The 23,641-nt window shown below is 37.7% G+C and overlaps 1 protein-coding gene and 1 pseudogene across 1 annotated transcript in view; both read left to right on the forward strand.

The window, feature by feature from the left end:
• LOC139126671 (kinesin-like protein KIF13A) lies at positions 1-15,001 on the forward strand (annotated as a pseudogene).
• The window catches only part of LOC139126672 (kinesin-like protein KIF13A), a 24,239-nt gene continuing 9,815 nt past the window's right edge, over positions 9,218-23,641 (forward strand). The window contains exons 1-4 of the mRNA XM_070692728.1: positions 9,218-9,415; positions 14,863-15,009; positions 15,452-15,607; positions 20,097-20,264. Coding sequence (XP_070548829.1) covers positions 9,218-9,415; positions 14,863-15,009; positions 15,452-15,607; positions 20,097-20,264 — 669 coding nt within the window. The remainder of the gene's footprint in view (positions 9,416-14,862; positions 15,010-15,451; positions 15,608-20,096; positions 20,265-23,641) is intronic.

Genomic DNA, 23,641 nt, shown 5'->3' on the forward strand with positions numbered 1-23,641 from the left:
ATGCATGGTTAGATATCTGCCAATATTTACTAAATGTAAAGTCAACAATATCTACTTTTAGGGCAATATTGTGTCACTTGGGGTTAGGTATTGGTCAATATTTACTTTCTCTTGGCAAATGTGATGCTTCATTGACTCATCTTTACTGCAAATAATGTTTGATATTGACTAATTTCATCTTGATGCTGGTTTTTGATTCCCATAAGAGACATGAAGTGGCAATTACTCTTTCTTTAATCTGAACTGTGAGAGCTGCCATACCAACTACATGTAAGTATACTGATCTTTGAAAAACAAACTGTAGTAATTGTTAATTAATGTACTTTAGAAAGAATAATACAGGTTTTGGTTTTTCACATAGATTATAGAGAGCTCAGAGATGAAGTTGATTCATTGAAGAAACAACTGAAGGTAGCAGAGGTAAGATTAGCTAGTACAGTGATGCAGTATGATGTAATTGTGTCTGGTTTCTACTTATCTGTATGTGCAGACATAATACTGTGACATTTCATGCCTTGCTTTGCTGTTGTAGATTAATAACTAAAAATGTCATGATTTTACTGACTTCCGAAATATAGATTCAGTTTATGCAGTTTGATGTAAGGTATTGTCTTATTTATGTTATACTTATGTATACAATACTATGCGGACTGCTTGAAATTATTGATTTGATAAAATTGTGTCTATTTCATTGCTTCAGAGTATGAAAGCCGACACGCTGAAGGAACAGCTTGTAGAATCTGAAAAATTGATGAAAAAATGACAGTGACTTGGGAAGAAAAATTGCAGAATACGGAAAGAATCATTCAGGTAAGATATTGCTGGCAGTATTTCAGGGTTCGTACGCTCCTGGAAAGTCCTGGAAAGTCCTTGAATTTAAAACCACTCCTGGAAAGTCCTGGAAACTCCTGGAAAATCAAATTTACTCCTGGAAACTCCTGGAAAATCGCTAGTTACGATCGCACACGGTCGAGAACGGCCAGATCGTAAAGGCGAATGTCAAACAGTATAATTGTCGAACGTCAAAATCGTAAAATGCGAAAAGTTGTTTTGCGACAGGTGGGGAGCCCTCCTGAGACAAAATTTGGAAAGCGTAGTAATGTTTCTTATAATGTCGTAAAGGGGTACTCTTGCACTAGCGTGGGCGAGATCATATTGTGTATTCGATTGTCCATGGTTTTGCACGCACGTACAGTGACATCGAAGTGGGCATGAGTTGCTTGTGGAGGGACCGTGTTGAAATTTTAAGTTTGTTCGGGTCATCAGTCACAGTAATGCCTCCTGGAAAGTGTTTATTCAGCGATCATTGGTTTAAACAGCCCGAGTACATAGGATGGCTGGAGCGGGCACAAGATAAATTCCCGGCATGATGCAAACTTTGTGAAAAGACTTTCGATGTATCGAAAAGCCTAGCCCTGCGTATGATGCTCCGTGTTTCTGTGGCTCGCCATTCGGTACCTTCATGCCAGATATCGCTGGCCTTTGGGCCCTTGACCTACGGTAGCCCTACGTACGATGCTGTGTGTTCCGCTACAGCTAATCGCCCGGGGCGATTAGCTGTAGCGGAACACACAGCATCATACGCAGGGCTATCCTTGACCGTGCATCGCCAGCAAACTAATGGTTTTGGACGTCATGCGAACAGTTCTTTTACAGTCTGTGAGCGGTTGAGTTATTCGGGTAGGCATACGGTAGATTGGAATCGAGTTGATTTCAGCCGAAAGTAGTTAGAAAAATAGTTTTTCGTGTGCGGTCCAAATTGGTACCGCATGTCTATGGACCTTAGCAGGGCTGTAGTGGGAGGCTTCATAACGCCGAGAACACACAACATTGTACGCGGGGCTATGAAAAGCCATGCTAAAGGAGCAAAACATCGAGCTCTGGTAGGAAAAAAACAGGAGCAAGTAAATCACAAATTAATGATTTCTTTGCCCGATCTTCATCAAATGTAAAGTCATCGACTAATTCTAAGCCTTCCCCGAGTTTATCTTTCCCAACGCCACACTCTCGACTCTCTCAGTTGTCAGGGATGTTATTCAAGATGTCGTCACCGTCAAAACCTGTCAACTCGTCATTGACTGCATTTGTCAGCAAAATGATGTCTTATGGGCTGAAGTTTTGTGGACAATGAAAACTTTAGAAAAAATTAGTGTATGATGCTTATTAAAATTGCAAGCTTTATCGTGCAAACACTCCTGGAAAATGGCATTTTTCAACCACAAATACTCCTGGAAAATGGCAAAAAACTCCTGGAAAGTCCTGGAATTTTGATTTACTTGAAGTGTATGAACCCTGTATTTGGTTTCAGTCAACTTTATGGTTCTATTTGTTTTAGTGTAGTTACTGATTTGAAGTTGATATGTTATAGTTATTTTAAGTCTGGAGGTACCACTATTTAACCAGGTAACTGGTTGGTTTTTTGATGGATTACATGTTTGTTGGTGTGATTATCAGATGGGGATTGGTTGTATGTCTCTTTGTATGGCATGGTAATTTGTATGGTTGTGTGTCTCACAGTAAGTGAGGCTACCCACAATTCTCCATGATCTGTACACACGGAGATCACTCAATGAACTGAAGCAAATTTCTTCTGTACACAGAACAACTCGGTCCATATTTCAAAATTCTGGCAACATAGTTCTGATAATCATAATTTTCTGATTTCCCACTGTGAATAATGAGAAGATCAACCCCTTTTCCGCGGAGGAGATAGCAATTTTGTAATTTTGTCAACACAGAATTTTGACAGCCATACACAATATTTTCAAGGAAACTAAGGGAATAAGTTGCATCTGTGTTGGCAAAAGAAAGGGTATTGATTTTTTTTAATGTTCGTAACAAAGGAAATTTGCATGTCTGACAGGTGGTATGATGAGACCATCTTAGTTGCTGATAACTTTATCTTGAAAAGTGTGCAATTTTTAGCACCTCTAAACATCGACTTCTCATTCAATTTACTCTTGAATTTTAAACATAATCAATAATTTTGGAACATAGTTTTAACAAATAATCTTGAACTTAAATTGTAAGTTAAAAATTGTTAAGAAACTGATAAAATTGAAAAAGCCTTTAGCAAAAAATGTGTGTGTGAACAAATCCAGGGGCATTGTGGGTAGCCTCGCTTACTGTGTGTCTGTTGGCTTGATTGTTTGATAGCTTTTATGTTGATTGACTGGATTATAAAGTGATGTTAATAAGGATGATTTAGTGGTTAAATGGGGTGTTGAGTTTCAATTTTGTGATGGGATAATTTTTCTGTTGAGTGGAATACCTATGCTTGTTGATGCTATGTATTAATACATTAGAAAAAATTCATGAGTATTTTTACACTTTAGTTACTCCAAGTTTATTACAGTGATGAGATTATGTTTGCTCAGGATATTTTTGACAGTTTTGATATTTAGTGAAAGATCGTGTTTGCAAGTGGATGAGTCAATTATTTATGCTGTTGTTGCTCATAAAAATGTTCACAATTTTGTTTTGACAGGAAAACCAGCAAGACTTAGAGAAGATGGGAATTTCAGTACAGACACGTGGCATCAAAGTGGAAAAAGAAAAATGTTTTCTTGTCAATCTGAACGCAGATCCTGCACTTAATGAACTACTGGTCTACTACCTCAAGGTGAGAATATGATTAACCCTTTGAGCGCTGTAATTTTTCCCACCAAAATTATAGTGTGCAACATTTTACCAATTTTATGAATTTTTCTGTAATTTTTTACAATTTGAACCAAATGAAAATCACATTTTATTGGCTTCAGATTTTTATCAAAATTTTAGCAAAAATTAGAAAAAACTTGCATGGTGTATATTTTGATATAGGCGACAAAAATTGACTTTGGCGCTCAAAGGTTAACTGAACTGTAATTGAAAATAATGAGTTTTGTATGATACTTCTCATTTCTGTAACTGCAGAAGTGTTTGGTGTTTAGTTATAAATGTTATAAGTAAACTGGTTGAATAAAGCATGTTAAAAATGAAGTATTATGGGATAATTGTTACAGTACTGGATTCACTATTATCTGTGGTGAGTTTGAACACAGTAAGTCCAGAGTAACAGACTTATGATCACAAGATGGTGAGTTCAAGACTCCAGCACCGTGCTGTGTCCTTGAACAAGGCACTTTACTCCTCATTGCTCTGTTAGGTTATGGGTAGTGGGTATCTCATCCTGTAATGTGGGTTCACCTGTTGGACGACAGAATAAATGAAAAATATGGATAAAAGATCAAGAAAATCAGGACTTTACAATTTCTACATTGATCTCCATAAATTTTAGGATCACACATTGGTTGGTCGACCTGATGCACCATCAAATCCTGACATTCAACTCAGTGGACTTGGAATAATGCCAGAACACTGTGTCATTGACATTGACAATGAATATGAAGTTTATCTGACACCAATGGCAAATGCAAGGTAAGACGTGAACTTTGACCCTTCTCTTAGAAATTAGCTCTTTAAGTTATAGGTATATGGTGTATGTGTTTGGCCACATTTCATCCTTTCACCACAATTGTTAGGCCCAAAACTTTTGCTATCAATGGTGAGTGTGGACCAGTTTACAGGGCAATAGGGATGAACAGGTTTCGAGAGAAGAGCTGAGTGATCTTCTGTATACTTAGACAAAATAATTAAAGCTGTACATAGCACCAATGAAAGATGTGCAGGTTTTGACACAGTACTGAAAATATACCATCATTCATTTTGATTTTTTTCCCCTCAAATATTCCTCAGTGAAGCACTGGCATGTCTTTCAGTTTTAGACAAATTCACAGACTAGTTCCAATTAGAATGATTTGAACAAAGATTTTTTTACAAAGAGAGGATATAGGATTGTTTATAAACTTTTCCAGCCACTATGACCTCAGTCATACAGAATACAGTAGTGTAAGGAAACAGTAGGAGACTACTTGCACCTGTACTGTAAAACAAAACAGTTTTGATTTTTTTCCATTTGATTTGACAAAGGACATACACATGTCAGCTTTTTATGTAGAATGATTACTTCAATGAGTCAGAACTTGCTTCCAAAAAGTTTGGCATTTGTGGCACGGACCATGACTTTTGTAGGTATTTTACGGCAATTTTAGAACTTTTACCATATATCTAAACATTTTTTTATCAGATATAATTAGATAATTATTGGGATCCTTCTCAGCAAATATGCAAATATGTAAAACAGAAAAAGTCATTAAACTGGCAACCTTGAAGTGTACCAATCAAAGGGAACTCTGGGTAATTTATTGTACTGTGTGATTGTTCATTTCATAGAGTTCAAGATTAACCCTTTCCCTGCCAAGTCCATATTTCACCATCAGGTCAAGATGGTTAAAATTAATGAAACACAACATATTCCATATGGTGTATTTTAACATAATACTGTACATTTGAAGGCTGTTGAAAACATAAATACTGAAAACTTGATTTTTTTGGACTAAAGATGCTATAACATACCAAGCCAAGCGGGTGAAAATACGTCATGTTTGGACTCAATACCGCTTTTTACTGACTTGGCTGATGGGGAGGTAATAGTCTTACTACTGTCTGGCAGGAAAAGGGTTAACTGCAACGTTCTTTGCGTCTTGAAAATTTAACTTTGAAAAACTTGGACATACCAAGCTCAAGAAAGTGACAAATTAATCTTTTATAGGAATGAAAATTGAGAGTCATCACACAAATATGTGGATTAAAGAAGCAAATTCACTCAAATTTACTGGTATATGCAATTTCAAACTGGCTATCATTCATTGTGTAACTTTATGATAAAAAAGAAATGCTCAATTTTCATGAGTGTAGCAGAAAGGTTTAAGTCCAAGTAAGCTATCAGCCAGCAGAGAAGAGTAAGGTCATCTATCATTGGCATACTCATCTCTAGAACTTGAAAATGTATTTAGCAAAAGTTTTTTGTCCTTTTCCCATATAAGTATTCATTTGCAATTGAAACAATATTAAGTTAAAAAAGACAGAAGATTGTAAAGAGTGTAGAGTTTTTCACCGCCACAAATGTTACTATAAACAAAAAACCACTTTTAATTATCACAAAGCAGTAATCAATATGACCTTGAAGTGTTCCTTTCAACATTGAGTTTGCTGGCGGAGCACTCTCATTGATTTTTTTAGTCCCCACGGACACCGTCCGGGGGGACTTATAGGTTTGGTCATGTCCGTGCGTGCGTGCGTGCGTCCGTGCGTGCGTGCGTGCGTGCGTCCGTCCGTCCGTTCACGCAGATATCTCTGAGATGCCTGGAGCGATTTCATTCAAACTTGATACAAGGATTACTTCATATGGCATACAGATGCACGTCAATTTGTTTTGTGATACGATCCAATATGGCCGCCAGGCGGCCATTTTATTACGATTTTTTCATGTACAGAGCCATAACTCAGGCATGTTCCAACCGATTTTATTCAAAGTTGGTACAAGGACATTGACCAATGTCATACAGATGCACGTCAATTTGTTTTGTGATACGATCCAATATGGCCGCCAGGCGGCCATTTTATTACGATTTTTTCATGTACAGAGCCATTACTCAGGCATGTTTGGACCGATTTTATTCAGAGTTGGTACAAGGACATTGACCAATGTCATAGATATGCACATCAATTTGTTTTGTGATACGATCCAATATGGCCGCCAGGCGGCCATTTTATTACGATTTTTTCATGTACAGAGCCATTACTCAGGCATGTTTTGACCGATTTTATTCAGAGTTGGTACAAGGACATTGACCAATGTCATAGATATGCATGTTAATTTGTTTTGTGATACGATCCAATATGGCCACCAGGCGGCCATTTTATTACGATTTTTTCATGTACAGAGCCATAACTCAGGCACGTTTCAACAGATTTTATTCAAAGTTGGTACAAGCTTATTGACAAATGTCATAGCTGTGCACGGCAATTTGTTTTGTGATACGATCCAAAATGGCCGCTGTGCAGCCATTTTATTACGATTTTTCCACTCAGGCATATCTCAACCGATTTATTCAAAGTTGGTACAAGAAGGACATTGACCTATGTCATACATATGCACGTCAATCTGTTTTGTGATACGATCCAATATGGCCGCCAGGCGGCCATTTTATTACGATTTTTTCATGTACAGAGCCATTTCTCAGGCATATCCGCATGTTTTGACCAATTTTATTCAAAGTTGGTACAAGGACATCGACCAATGTCATAGCTATGCACATCAATTTGTTTTGTGATGCGATCCAATATGGCCACTGTGCGACCATTTTGTTACGATTTTTTTCATGTCCTGAACCATAACTCAGACATGTATCAAGCGAATTCATTCAAAAGTATTTTTATCACAAACCTAATGAAGAGGACATTGAGGACCTGTAATCAAAATACTGATTAACAAGTGGGGACTGTGTCATCAACGATGACTTGTTAGTCATAGTCCTCTTTGTTGAAACATTTACATAAAACATGTTGTCCTTTGCAATTAATTATGTGCGTCATTGACACGTTGTGATAAAACTGAAAGAGTTTCAAGAATTCCGTCACGTTGTGATACACAGTCTGTTAACGTCAGTGACCAGTCTAGGTATGCTCTTTCATGTTTTGTAGTGGTATCACTTCTTGATTTTACTCCAGTCCATTAATTGCTAATACTGCAGAATGTGACTATCAGGTTTCTAAAGTTTTTTTGTCAAATTCTGATGATAGTTTGAGAAACCTATAAACATAATAAATATGGAAATTAGATTTCAGTGTTGTTGAATTGAAAATATCTGTTTTGTTCAGATCTATCAACAGTTTTAAAACTTCATAGAATATTAACTCTTTTTTTATATTCTGCAGAACGTGTGTAAATGGCTCTCATATCGAAACCAAGACTGCACTTCGTCACGGTGACAGGATACTTTGGGGCAATAACCATTTTTTCAGGATAAATTGTCCTCGTCCACCTGGAGCAGGTAAGATAGACATTGTGACAAATTTTGTTGGATTAGGGCCATGAGGATGAAAGGAGGGTAGCAGAGGAGGGGAGATCCAATGAAGAATATGTTGATTTGGCATGTGGAGATATTATGAATAGATTGTGCCATTTTAGTAGAGATATTATGATAGATTGTGCCACCATTGTAGAGATATTATAAATAGATTGCTATTATATTCCACTTACCTGTTTAGATCTGTTCAAATAAGGCATCAGTGTTAAGAAACTACACAGAGATTTTTCAAATTTGTTGTGGAAAGTTGTCATTGTTCAATTTTACATAGGCAGTACCATTGGAAGATATTGGCAAGAACCGATTTTGAACTTTTTTATATATTTTAACATTGTTAATGCATTTATGGCTTAGATTAGTCAGTCTCCCAAACTGTACACAATGTTCATTATTTTATTGCAATTCATTAAACATTAATGATGTAGATTCTTATAACATCAAAAACCCTGATTGTCACTGTAACACTCTTACAGGTTCCAGTGGTGCTAACACTCCAGAATCTGAAGTTCCAGCAGACTTTGACTTCGCACAGAGTGAAGTTGTTATGAAAGAACTTAGCAATGGTGAGTTATTTACGGACTCTGCTTATTACCAGGTCTGATCCATGTGGGCAAAATAATCCACTCATAAACATTTCATGGTAATATATGTCTTAAATGGAACACTTAAAATGATTTTTGCCAAGTTGGCAGTGTTTCTGATACAAGTAAAGCATTAATGCTATTGATTGTGTGGCCAACCGTGTATTACTGTGAACCACCTGTTGCTTCAGCCAAGCCATGAGTGCATGATATAAACATTATGTCAGAGACTTCTGAATCAATTACAGAGAGTATTACATTTCTATAAAGATAGTTGTTGGCTACTTCCATTAGTACTGTCTGTGTATTGGTTACATCATACAAACATCAACCAATCACAGAGAGTATAACATAGTACCGGTAGATAGTTCTTGGTTACTTCCACCAGTACATTCTGTTTACTGGTCACATTATACATACATCAAATTTTATAATAATCGTTTTGTTTCCCCAAACGTTCTCAGATCCAATACAAAATGCAATGAAAAATCTTGAAAGCCAACACAGAGAAGACAAAGACAAGGCTCTTGAAAGACAGAAAAATATGTATGAGAGACAACTAGAAATGCTGCGAAATAACTAACACCAAATCAAAGACAACAACTAGACAGATTTGACATTGCACAGTTGAGTCCACAGTCTGGAAACAGCAATGCTATCAATATGCAAACACGGTACCAGCAATGGGAAGAAGAGAGAGATGATGTCTTTAGGCAAAGTCTGTCCAAACTCAGAGAAGAGGTTGTGAAAGCCAATGCAATGGTCAGAGAGGCTAATTTCCTTGCGGAAGAGATGGAAAAACAGACGGAATTCCATGTTACTTTACAGATCCCGGCATCCAATCTTACTCCAAACAGAAAGGTTGGTTGAAACTTTCACATCATCCAAAGACATGCCACAGAATATATATCAGTTTAGGGCATTGCGATACCAGTAACATAAAGCCGCATTTTCAGTCCCAGGTTCTCGCATTAGTGGACTTCTCCCAGTCAAATGCTTGGCCAGTATGACGTTTGATTTCTATAACATTAATTACACAAACTGATCTCAACCTTTTGTCACATTTTGCTAATCCTGCAAACAGAGTTTATGCAAGCTTTTGATTGACGGTCGGTTCAAATCGCCAACGGTCATTGATTCCCCACCACAAACGCTCGAATTTCCTAAAAAATTGTCTTCCAGTCGTGTTAGACTTTGAATATAACCACAGAGTTCGATTGGCAGCAACTTCACGCTGACCGCTTGGCAGTCTGTCTGTGTTTTTTGCGGCTGGGGAAAACTAAAAAGTGGCATTTTGTGGAGCGTTTACCCACGTGTTGCCTGTTTGGTGTCCACTTACACAATACACGCCACCATACCTTGGTGTCCTTTTAAAGGGAGGCTCCGCCTTTAACAATTGTTTAGATAAAAAGGACAAACAGCAAGACTGATAAGACTCAAACCAGCAATCTTTAATCAAAACTTTCATATCAGAACTTTATTAATTCATTGACATATTCACTCAGTAGTCCTAAGATAAGTATCAAGATAAAATCCATGAACATACAAATAATTTTTTTGTTGTTGAAATTACATATTATTCTCTTACATCCATCGTGAAATGTTGTTCAGTAAAGAAATAAGCCAAATTTGTGCTCCTGTAGTGACATACAAACGCTAAATATTGCCCGATCGAGTTGGATTGCCGCGCGGGTTTGTTGACAATTTGTAGGCTGTGCACGTGATCGAGAACGCCGATACTGATGACATCATCGAGCCTGCAACATTCCTGGGGCCTTGCCATACCACGCCACACTGCCCGGGTAATCGCCCATGGTCGCCGGCTGAATGACCTGCGAATGGTTTTATTTTGTTCTTCTCCGTTCAAATACGTACTGCTACTGTGTTTCAGAGGATACAGAACTTTGGCAGAGGAGGCTAACATTCTATTCTGGTACCGTGTGCGTTATATACGGATTATTCAAACTGCAGTCGGCAGTGCACCGATGCGAACCCTGCAGTTGGTCACTTCGAGCTCCGGGTACCGATGTAAAATCAAGACGACACTATATACACTTTGCTCACTTCTTTAGGCAAATAGCTATCAAAATTGAGTAACTTGAAGTAATAAATTACAGCTGATTGTCGCTTTAGGGGCAAGGTGATTGCGAAATCGAAGCAACATAGTTTGGCAGTGTATGGTTGCCTGTCGAATGCAGTGAACGCGATGGCCTTTGGCAGCAAGTAAGGGAACCGTCAGTATTTACAACCTGGGGGTCATTCAAAAATTGAAAGTTGTAAGGGGGTGCTCAAAATGTTTTTTCTTTGTCTTACTCTGTCCTCAATGACATAATGATTAGTTGATTATATATATTTTACTCTGATACATATTAAATAAAAACAAAATAAGTACTCTAACAGTACAAATAAATATCAACTAGATGAAGCAAGGCGAAAAACTACAAGAAGGTGCTACTACTAGCAATACTCATTATGAAAGAGAAGATAGTGACGATGAGAATGATATCGTGGTTTATGTACTCAATGGCACCAGCGACATTAAAGATGAGGATCAACAGTGGTGATGATGATGTCACACAGTAGTTTTCTGCAGTCGTTACCAGGGTTGGAAGGGGAGGCTGGGTCATGGAGAAATGTTCTCGACAGATATCACTATAAGTGCACAGGATCTAGGACAAAACTGAACTGTTGTGAATTCATCCTTTATATTATCATAGAAGTGTATATTTTATTTGACTTGAGTTCAACAACCACTTGGACATTTACCATACTATAATGATATGCTACCCATCCAAATTTAACAATACTATATGGTCGGAGACTGCTTATTAGGTGAGCTTTTACATATTATTACATGGGCTCAGGTAAGGGAAGCCAAACTTTCTGTTAGAGAGGGGGTTACTCAAAGTCATCATGGTTGGCTGGGGTGCGACTCAAAATTTCGGAGTTTCTAATGTAATTCCTCCGATCCCCAGATCGTAAATAATGACGGCTCCCTAAACAGCTGTGAACGCCCGAGTAAGAACGATCGGGACCAGTATACGCACGGCTGTATCTCAGCGAAAATTTAGAAAAAAACGATGGAGCTACTGCTAAGAAATTTACAGACTCTTGGCTCTTGATGCATCAGTTACTGGGCTTTTATACTGGTAAAAAGGCATTCTGGATACAGCGGTAAATTTCCTCCCAAACGAGATAGGATAACACGCGGGCATTCTGCAATGGACGCTGTCAATTTTACCTTGCTGCAGGCCCCACACCAATCTCGGCCCCGCTGCACTTGTACAGTCTACTACCTCCATGTAGTACAGCCTTACAGGTCTAGTAGCTGGCCAAACACACAAAAAACAACGTCGCAGTGTAAATTCCGTAGGTTAGAACCGTTGATCATAAATTTTCAGAACCAGTGATGTTTAAAAGTTTTGTATTGATCACTTCATTTAGGTTTAGGCCTATGTGAATGACTTTCTCATCGAGCTGCGTCTATAATTGTCCCGGGCATTGTCCATGCAAATTTGGGGCCTGCCTTAGCTCCCTCCGATCGTCTGTAGACTACAGCCTGAGCAAATTGTACAGTTGTGAAAGTCAGATATGTATCATGAATTTTATACAAAAATATAAACAACAGAATCAAACCAAGAGGTTAGTTTGCTGTCGGGCCGGGTGCGCAGGGGACGACTTTGCAGTGAGGCCGGGATCTCTCTTGTGTTCGAACTTCCATCGCATCGCAGCTAGCCGATACTTGTTGTACTACTGTAGTCCTTGTGAGGATTAGATACCCGTTACGTTAGATATTATTTTGAAATACTTTTAAATTTAATAAGTAAAACTTTTGTACTGCATTCAAGGTATAATTTTTCCTTTCTGAGTGTTTTCAATTACGCCGTACGGCAACGGTAAGCGAAGTTGATAGGCTGTGTTCCCTGCAGCGTAGCCTGGCCGTACACAAAACTTCGTTTGAGTAGACGGAGCAGAATCAGTCCCGTCATTTATTTTCAACGAAATTTTCATTGTACTCCATAATGGAAGAAACGACTAGTTCAATGATTACAATGGTGAAGTGTTGAATTTTTATTCATGTATGTTTTTCTCTCTCAATTCACTCAGCAAACTTGATCTCCGTACCATCGGTCACAACGTGCAGTGCCTTGCATGAAGCTTACAATCGACTGCCTCCGTCGTTAGTTTAGCTGTTCAAGACGTTTGTTTGCACGGCTCATTATAGTCGGAACAATCTGTAAACACTTACATATTTATATCTTTCCGGTATTTCACCCAACGTTAACGCGTTTTTAGGTGAGTCTCCAGTTTCGATGGACCAGACCTTTTCGAAGAGCGTATGGTTTCTACGGACGCCACAGTAAAACTTGCGTAGATGTGGTTGAGCATGCGCGGCGGTGTGATTACGTTTCGTTTCGTGTGTCAACAAAGCTGACTTCTGGTCCGGACAAGAAGTCATTTTTCACTCCTTTTACTGTTAATCGTGAGGCGGGCTGGGCATGCAAACCATGCGATTCAGTAATAATTATGGTCTACTTTCACATACTGAGGATGTCATTTTAATCAAAAATATGAAAAAAATTGTTAAAAGTTACAAATACTGGGGCTTTAAGCTCTTATAAAATTAGTCTAGTCGACTTATATTCACATTTTATCAGAAAGATGCATCATGTTCAAAGACCTAAAGATGTATAAAACATTCAAAACTACTGGTTGCCGGTCAACATCAACATAAATATTATTTACTTACCATTCAGTGTACACACTTTACATTAGAATGACCAAAGTGTCAAATGTACATATTTTAAAATCCATTGTCAGTATGTTTCACATCATATCAAAATTAAGATGTTACATTCCCGTACAGGTTTTATGACATTTTGATATGACTTTTGACCCTAGAATGTAATGATCATTAAAACTGACATCATCAGAGAGGTGCTATTGTAAGTGAACCAGCCATACAAGTGAAACGGAAAGGAAAAGGTACACAGATCTGGGCCATGGAAAAATTAGAAAATAAAATTATTGATATGAGAGATATGTATGAAGATCAAAAGAACGTGGTCTTCCACTCAAGGTGAGAAACATAGTGTTATCATTCTGATGCTTTGTCAATTTCTGTCGTAGATTTCACTGTTTGCTTTAATTATTGGAAAAAAGTTGTTGAGATTTCACACCAGCCAGTAAATGCAATGTGTAGTTTTGTCTGCTTTCACTATTGCATAATGTTTGTACATCTGAGAGTAAAACAATGTGATTGACCACTTTCCAACAGATGTAGAGTTTTTATACAAACTTTCCACAAACCTAATCAAATACTATGATCAATTTACAATTTTGTATATTACTTTCAACGATATTAGATTCAGATATGAGATCATTCTGTAATTTGCTAGAATCAATGATGGTATTGTACATGTTTCCATCACGTGTGAATCTAGACTGAAAACATCAATTATGAAAATGGTCTCCACAAACTCCAACCTCAACCAGGACTTATTCTGTTCACCCCAATTCTTAGTAAACAGGTCCACATTCACCATTGATTACAATGGGTTTGGGCCAAACCATGGTGTTGAAAGGGTTTAAGGCACAGTGTAAGTTGACTGCGATGAACGTAAAGAAATAAAGTACCGCACGCAACTAGCACAGCAGGCTTCTAAAACACACAATATAAGGTTTAGCCCAATTTGACCAATATCATATTAACAAGAGGTGTTATAATTCATTCTTGGAGCCATGTGGGTGGTCTTCTTGCCCAAATATGGTGTCAATAAACTTAGCCATGCTTTATAATTGGTTCAAACAATATTTTGTTGGAGAACAGATATTCAACACTATGCCGTCAGTCATGGTTAGTGTCAGAGATGGCATAACATGGCAAAGCAACTGAATCTTTAGTCTGATGTAATTCTGGCTCAATTTTTGTAGTGATTTTACGCGTTTCCCCCTCCTACCTAGCATTTCCCAGTCATTTTACACTTGTCCTGACTTCCATAATACAGCAAAGCCGTGATATGAAGGGACAGATATATAGATTTCTTTGACCATTTACTTCTGTCTTCTAAACTAATGAGAAGCATTTGTGTTTTGTTGCTAGGATACTGAGTCCAACTTAGTTTTAGTTTCCTGTGATACGTGTTTGAATTCCTCTCAGTGACAAATACATCACTTTGTTGCTATTGTACCAATATTAATTCTGAGATAGTTTCAACTCAGTAATTTTATTGATTGTGTTCACCAAGGTACTGATTTTAACTTTCTAACTATATTTCCTAATTTCAAATATTATTTCATGTTGCTAGGATACCGGTGTTCCGATAAGTGGAGATCCTTTCTATGAAACTCAAGAGAATCACAATTTGATTGGAGTTGCTAACATTTTCCTGGAAGTTTTGTTTCATGATGTGAAATTGTCTTATGCTGTGCCAATAATCAACCAACAAGGAGAGGTAAGTATGAGGCAAAGATGAGGCAGTACAGAGCTACAAAGTCCTTGAATTTTAAGCCTCTTGGAAAGTCCAGGAAAATTCCTTACAATCCACCCACAATTTTCAAAAATGACAAGATGGTCAGTCGTAATAACGTAAAAGTGAGATGTAAAATGATGTATAAAAATCATATATATTGTAAAAAATAACATCGGCAAATTGTATTTGGACCTCGAACTGTACTATGGCGCTTAATACGTTGAAGCCTGTTATTGCTCTTCACAATATAATGAAGTGTCATTTTTCATAAGTTAAAATTTCTTACAACAATATTTTGTATTGAAAACTCAGATAATAGCATGGCAATATCTGTGCCTTTGAATTTTTTCATCCATATTTACAAAATTTCTTCAAACTTTAAGGTAAATCTTAACCTCTTTGCTGTGAATATTTTCTGTGATAGGTATCTGGCCAACTTCACATTGAATTACAGCGTATCAGTGGTCCATTATTAGACCGTAGTCCAGATTCAGACACTAGCACTGACAGTGGAGGTTATGAAGTCTTAGGTGATGTGGAACCAGAGGGTTTGTCATTAGGATCACAACTTACGTGTAGGGTAAGTATTTAACATGGCGGCCCCCTTAATGCCCCACCCCCACCTGTGCTGAGTAAGTACTTACCATGGCGGCCCCCTCAATCTCCCCAACCTCCACCTGTGTAGGGTAAGTACTAACCATGGTGGCCCCTCAACCTCCCCCATCTGTGTAGGGTAAGTACTTAACATGGTGGCCCCTCAACCTCCCCCCACCCGTGTAGGGTAAGTACTCACAAGGCCCACCTGTTTAAAATACAGCTGTCTGTGTTATGTACTAGCTGTTAGGAAAGTTTTCAAACGCAGTGGAAGAGAAGTTTGCACAGTCAAGTTTGTAATTTGCTCATTTTAAAATATTTTTCCAGGACAACGATGACAATTATATTATATCTTTGTCAATACCAGTGAATTTTTGACTTTATACCCTCAAATTATTACTGATAATGTATCTGATTATCCAACATTGTGACCCAAGATGTTTCTACATCTACAAATTCACCAGCATCGTCAAAACTATGAACTACTAGCAATACGGTACCCTCTCCCAGTCCATAATAGACTCATCAAAACTTTGTACTCCCTAATGTATGTGGCTTCGTCTTGTACATTATGTCATGCAATGTTTGCTGGGAAGGGGTACATTATTGCTTAAAGGGCCTATGACATGATTTCCAAAGTTTTTATTTTTTCCCTTCAAAAACTCAGCTAGGGGACCTGTCTATGGATTGCATATTGTGTCAGTTCAGAAAGATGTGCGCGAAGGGCAAAATTTGACTCCCTTTTCTTGCTTGGTGATCAGGGGGCCTCTTCGCACCCGAGCCAGGCAGCGGTATTTGCATATTGACCAACAGGTAGAATTGACGTCATTTGTACTACGCTATTGTCACGAAAGTGTATTTAGCGGTCCTTGTATAAATTAGACCACAAACAAAGTCAGCTATATAAACAGTGCTCACAGACGCCCAGTAAACACTGGCAAGGAAGCCACACCGGCGGTCCAGCTGCAGGGACTTATCAAGTTGCTTCCAGCGAGAACAGTGTTGACCAGAATTCAGAAAGTGATTTCGAGGGGAATTAGCTTAAAGGCGCATAGGCAACCCCAGGCATCCGGGACGAGTGGTTCCAAATCAGAGTCAGATTCTGACTCTGAAGGACAAAGCGCGAGTGGACAAAGCAATGGAATGCTCGGGACAGATTTGACAGTACGACAAGCCTACTTTCATTTCTTTGTATGAAATAAGACAGTATCAGTCTTAGTTTGAATTTTCACGGTTTAATTTATTTTATAAAAAAGTGGAGCAATCCCGCGCCTGAGTGTTTCGATTCAATGCATTGCATGTTGTAGCTGCAGTAGGCCTACAGTACACTCAGTGTGCAGTTTTCGGACGACCTCAGTTATCGGACATGCAATCACATTCTGTTCGTCGGACTCACTTCACTCTGTAATGATAGCGTTTTACAAGTTGTGTGACCTCATATTAAGTGAAGTGATACTGCTGTCCCGTTTTTAGCTCCCGTATATGCATATGTATATATGCAAATGGGAGGTATTCTTATAAGGTGGCAAAATGGCGTCTGTGTGTATGTATGTATGTCTGTTAGTCCGTCCAGATCAAAAACTCCTAAACCGCAAAGGCTGCCGTCTTAGTATTTGGTGTACAGGTGCACCTAGGGCTGGAGATGTGAATTTGTTCAAATGAACATGTCAGTGCCAAAAATATGCAAATGAGGGCGAAAAAAGAAAAATCCTGCAAATGGCTAAAACTCAGTAGCAATTTTTTATCCAAAAGTACTGATCTGATAGCTTTGATATTTGGTATACAGGTATCTAAGATTTATCTCGATATAATGTATTGAAGTTAGGTTGAAACTGGCAATTTTTATTTTGGGGGCAATTTTTGCCTTTTTTGGTCAAAAAAATTTTTCTCTTAAACTGATCTGATAGCTTTTATAGTACAGGTTCCTAGGGTTTATGTTAATAAGATACATGTATATTGAAATTAGGATGAAATCTGCTATTGTGTATTTTGGGGGCAATTTTTGACATTTTTGGTCAAAAAATTTGTTTCTCAAAATTTACCAGTCTGATTGCTTTGATATTTAGTAACCGGGTTCCTAGGGTTGAAATTTTGAATTTTTGGGGCAACTTTGCAAAACTGTCAATTTTACAGGGATATCTTTCATTTTGTATTTTTAAGATTGTTTTCGGTAATTTTATACCTACTGGAACTAAGAGTATATAATGTGGTGATTTAGTAAGCATTTGATATGGTAAACTGTATTTGGTGTTGAAATGAGGTAAAAAAAATCATTAGAAAACATAGCTGAGGTGACTTTAGCAGGTTTGGTTTCCAACAAATATATTCCAAAATTTGTCCAATGTTTAAGAGTATCAAGGTTGTAAATAGTTGACACACTTCCTGTCATCTGCTCATTGTATATCTCATGCACACCGCCCCCTTTATCAAATGCTCCACCTCTGATGCCTTTTTTGCAGGCAATTAACCCATGCAGTGTATATTAGTCAAGTTAGGTAAGGATTTAAAAGGAATAGTCAAGTTCATCACAGTTAAATTTCTTCACTTAATTTCTTGTGTCATCATCCTTGTGAAATTGATTAAGTTTGTAAGTTGTTCCAGATGTGGATGCAGCAGTTGTTCTGGAAGAAAACAACCCTTGATAAGGGAGGGTTACTTTTCCCTATAGTATGGGCAAAATGTTTGCTGTGTGCTTGTAAAAGATAACATATTTGTCAATACATAAACTGCCTTGCAGATTGATTGTCTTAAAAATTATCACAGAAGTAGAAAAGGAAAAGAAACTAATCAAATTGCTGTAACAAATTCACCCTGAGTGCCTGTTCGCCTATATTTAACTATTTTATCATTACATTCAGCTATTTGTTATATCTTTATCACTCTCCATGGGCCAAGGCACACTCGAGGGCCAATGTCATCACTCTGTGCCAGTCTGTGTATGTCAGTCTGTCTGTATGTATGTCCATGTTTCATACAATTGTTGGCTTGTTTTGATAACTATATGGGAGCGAACAGTGACATTGCCACTATTTTTGATAGTTTGCTTAGTAGAAGCTATTTCGGGCTATACAAATTCAGCAATGTTAGCCAGACCATATGATAAAATGGTGCCGAAAGCAACACACAGAGACAGCACATAGGTAAGCGCCAAACACGTCGAAATATGGTTATGTTGTATATTAAACGTAACTAATTATCACCAAATATTTACATTCAGTTTTTTAAACACATTGAAAATAAAAATTGGGTTTTGAAGTTTCAAATTATCAACATTTAGCCCCTACTCACTTTCCAAATACGACGTCCTATTATTGCGATAGCAGTCCGATTACTCCGCACTCAACACGGGGTCAAAAATTTTGCAACTTGACCCACTATATACCACTTCCGTCGTGTTAACACTTTGACGATAAACACAAAAGGTATGGCACGGTCCCTCCACAAAATGAGGGACCGTGAGTATGGTAATAAGAATTTGTAGAGCTCATCATTTATGAAGCGACTTTGGTTGGGTGAAATTCACTACCCTTTCTGAAAACTATCACTCTGAGTGTAGCTGTGTTGGACGTCGACCTTTGACAGAACTATCATTTCCTTGGAGCACGAGACAAATGGTGCAATCGACCCATGTTCCCATGCATTTTCAGAGCAAACAAACCCAGCAAAAAATGATGTGTTAGGCCTATTTTGTACATGTTTTGATGAAGAAAAACAAAGAAAGCTTGTCGCCGCATTGTCGGGTTGCCATTTTGAATCGCCGTCTTCACCGTTCACAATTGTGTAGAGACGGGAAGCTTCCTGGCTCGCAAATGTTTCCCGATGAAATTTCCCATATTTGACACAAAAGCATAGTACACCTAATCAGATACCCTGACAAGTCATTTTAATTTCAGTCATTTTAATTTACTCGATCGGCGAGGCGATCGGCAGTACGCGACATGTGACCGTTGGTAATCTCCTGAAAAGACCATGTCACTATAGCAAACTAAACACGAAGCTTACAATGTTCTCCTGTGCGTTGCGCGCCGGTGTACATTCTGAGCAAAGGAAGCCCTTGCCTCACACTCTTACGGACATGAGATTGTGAAGGTGTGAAAGACTGTTTGCCCATATTAAGATAAGTCGTCGGCTCAACTTCGAAAAGCCGAAAAAAATCGAACGAGTTGGGCTAGGGGTACACGCCCACCGGTAACTTTTGTTTGCCTTTTATCTGGACAAGGGGTGAAACGCAATGCAAGACCCAAAGAGTGATTTTACATTTGGTTGTATGGAGCATGTCATAGGCCCTTTAAATAAAGACAGAAAACAAGAGGAACTGCTCAGTTTTGATATGTTTACAAATTAACATTTTAACTCAATCACTGGTAAACTCAGATAATTATAATATCAAAAATATTTATGCATGCCATGACTGTTTGTGTTATAATTTAGCTTTATTCAATATTTGTGAACTTTTCTATTTTATCTGTTGATAGTTTAGGATATCCCAAGCATCTGGACTTCCACCGAGTCTAGCCAACTTTGTATTCTGTCAGTATACATTCTGGGGTGAAGAAGATTCTAGCGTAGTGCCACCTATTTTCAAACAAGTTACAACCAGGCGGAAAATTCCAGAATATTCCATGAAATTTGATCATGTTAAAGTAAGTAGGTCTTTAAATAGTGAATTATAAAATGTGATTTCTTAGTGATTATCAGACAGCAATATAATTTATGGACAACAAGAGCTGAGGAACAATGGAGGTGCGGCTGAGGTAAACCCGCTGAATAACAATGACCTCTGCATTATTGCATCGAATATTCCGGAAGAAATGGATGAAAATTTAATGCACGTAGTTGATGATATATTGAGTAAGTTGAGTGATCTACCACAGGTTCAAGTTGTAAAAGTAGCCCGTCTGCGTTCCCGACGCCCAGGCTCCCCTGGGCTTGTTAATTTGCTATGGAAACGCTTGAACAGAAAATTGAGATTCTGAGGCGTAAGCAGGAATTGAAGAAAATTGCCAAGTATCAAAAAGTGTTCCTGCGGGCAAGCAAGTCACATATAGAGCGTTTATTGGAACTAAATTCGCGTACCCTACTCAATGAACTGCCAAACGGTTCGGACTTTCGTATAACTGGCAGTGGTCGCATTGTCAAAAAACAGCGTGATTGGACAGCTTCAGGAGATCGTCGACAAATAACGGAAAATGAAGATAATGATGACTAGGTAGAACACCAAGCCCAACGAAACACTGATCCTTCCCTTAAAATAGCACATTTGAATGTTTGTGGCTGGACCGAAGCAATAACGATTGAGAACAGAATCGTGAAAGCACATAAAGCCGATATTATCAGTGTTAATGAAACCCATCTTTCAGCAAACGCTTCTATTTCTGTTGATGGTTACCAATGGTTTGGTAACAATAGACGGCAGTCTCATGTCAATGCTACTAGATCATTTGGTGGGGTTGGTATTTTGGTGAATAATAATCTTCATGAAGAATTTATAGTGTCTGTCGAGAGTTGTAATTATGATGGTATTCTTGGTCTAAAATTTGTTAATAGATTCACTGACTTTGCTTTTGTTGTTTTTTACTTGCTATCTTCCACCCGAAAATTCCCCTTGGGGAAGAGATTCGTCTAACTTTTTTGGATTCTTATTGAGTGAATTGTATATTTTAGATGATGTTGACACGATAATCATCTGTGGTGATTTAAACGCGCGTATTGGCGCGTTACCAGATACAATAGCTGGTGTTGATGATGGCATTCCATCTCGACAGGTGATTGATACATATGTTAATCAACATGGTCGTTCTTTTGCGGAATATTTGATCGATGCTAGAATGCATATTATGAATGGGCGTTATGATAATGAATGTAATGACTTTACATCTGTTTCAACACGTGAAAAGCCGTTGTTGACTACTTTGCCATTCCATACGAGTCAACTAGTTCTTGTAAGAATTTTACCGTGCAGAGAATGTCAACTTTTATTGAACAACATAATCTGTATACAGTATTTAAATGACAGATCCAGAATTCCGGATCATTCACTGCTCACTTTTGAGCTATTGGCTAGACCAACCACAGACTTAAATGTAACAGTGTCAAATAACGCAATGGATGGTACTTCAGATAAATCAGCTGTACAAAGGAAATATCGACTAGACTGTATCCCGCAGAATTTTATGCAGTCAGAGACAACGAGACGTGCCCTTCTGTTACTGATTGAACGTATTGAGAGTAATATTGAAACACAAATTAACCAGGACTTGGTTTACTCATCGCTATGTGACTTCATAATTACTTACATGAATGAGTCTATCCCATATTTCGATTGTACTAAGAAAACTCGAAACCGTCATAAGTTTCACATACCTTACTGGAATGAAGAGTTAAAAGTATTGTGGAAAATATGCGAGACAAAGAAAAGGATTTTCTTAAATGTAAGAAGCATGAGGTTGGGAATGCACAGTATTCTTACCTTAGAACACAATTTAAGATTGCCCGAAATACATTTGATAAACGGTTGCGATCTCATGAACGTAAATTTAAACTTGGTCTTCAAATGGAAATTGAGGAAATTTGTACTGCGAATCCTACACGCTTTTGGGAGTATGTTGAGCGTTTGGGACCCAGTAAAACGGTTAAGAATTCCATACCCATGGAAGTTTATAATGACGACATAATGTTATTACTGACTCGAATTTTGTATTAGGTTCTTGGAAGAGAGATTTTTCTGCTTTATATTCACAAACCAGTGACGCTAGGGATCAGTTTGATGAGCATTTTTATAGTGATATGAAACATCATAAGTCTGTGTTAGAGAATAATTTATCTGACCCGTTATATGAACAAAATCAACATTGAATAAAAATTTCAATTTTGCTGAAGTTAAATGTGCCGTATTAAAGGGTAAAAATAGGAAAGCAAGTGGTATTGATAACATTCCATATGAAGTGCTTAAAAATGACAATGTTATTGAAGTTTTAGTTCATCTTTTTAGCTCCGCTGTCAGCGACGCGGAGCTTATCAAATAGGTTGATTTTCCGTCGTCGTCTGTCGTCGTCCGTCGTCGTCCGTCGTCCGTCGTCCGTCAACAATTGCCTTCTCCTCTGAAACCGCAAGTCCGATTGCTTTGAAATTTTATATGCAGTTCACTTGGGGTGACCTCACTTACGTTTCTTCAAATCGTGGTGAAATTTGCATATTTGTATTTTTGGGGCATTTTTTGGTGTTTTTGGTAAAAAAATCTTCTTCTCTCAAACCGCTTGTCCGATTGCTTTGAAATTTGATATGCAGTTTACTTAGGATGACTTCAGTCAGATTTGTTCAAATCATGGTGAAATTTGCATATTTGTATTTTAAGGCAATTTTTGTCATTTTTGGTAAAAAAATCTTTAAAATCTTCTTCTTCAAAAGTACCAGGTCAGATAGCTTTGATATTTGGTACATATGTCCCTAGGGATGATCTATTTCAGATTTGTTCAAATTGTGCAGAAATATGCAAATTTCCATTTTTAAGGCAATTTTTGCCATTTTGGTCAAAAATGTTTTTTTCAAAAAGTACTACTCTGATAGTTTTGAAATTTGGTATACAGGTTGCTATAGATGAACTTAGTATATATATTGAATTTCTGATGAAATCTGTAATTTGTATTTTTGGGGCAATTTTTGCCATTTTTGGTCAAAAAATGTGTATTTCCAAAACTACTCATCTGATAGCTTTGAAATTTGGTATACAGATTTCTACAGATGAACTAAATGATATTTATTGAAATTATGATGAAATCTGCAATTTTGTAATTTTGGGGCAATTTTTTCCATTTTTGGTCAAAAAATGTGTATTTCCAAAACTACCCATCTGATAGCTTTGCAATTTGGTATACAGGTTCCTACAGATCACCTTAATGATATTTATTGAAATTATGATGAAATCTGCAATTTTGTAATTTTGGGGCAATTTTTGCCATTTTTGGTCAAAAAGTGTGTTTCTCAAAAAGTACTGGTCTGATAGCTTTGAAATTTGGTATAC

Source organism: Ptychodera flava, unplaced genomic scaffold (assembly GCF_041260155.1).
Source record: "Ptychodera flava strain L36383 unplaced genomic scaffold, AS_Pfla_20210202 Scaffold_116__1_contigs__length_214205_pilon, whole genome shotgun sequence".
NCBI classification, from domain to species: domain Eukaryota; kingdom Metazoa; phylum Hemichordata; class Enteropneusta; family Ptychoderidae; genus Ptychodera; species Ptychodera flava.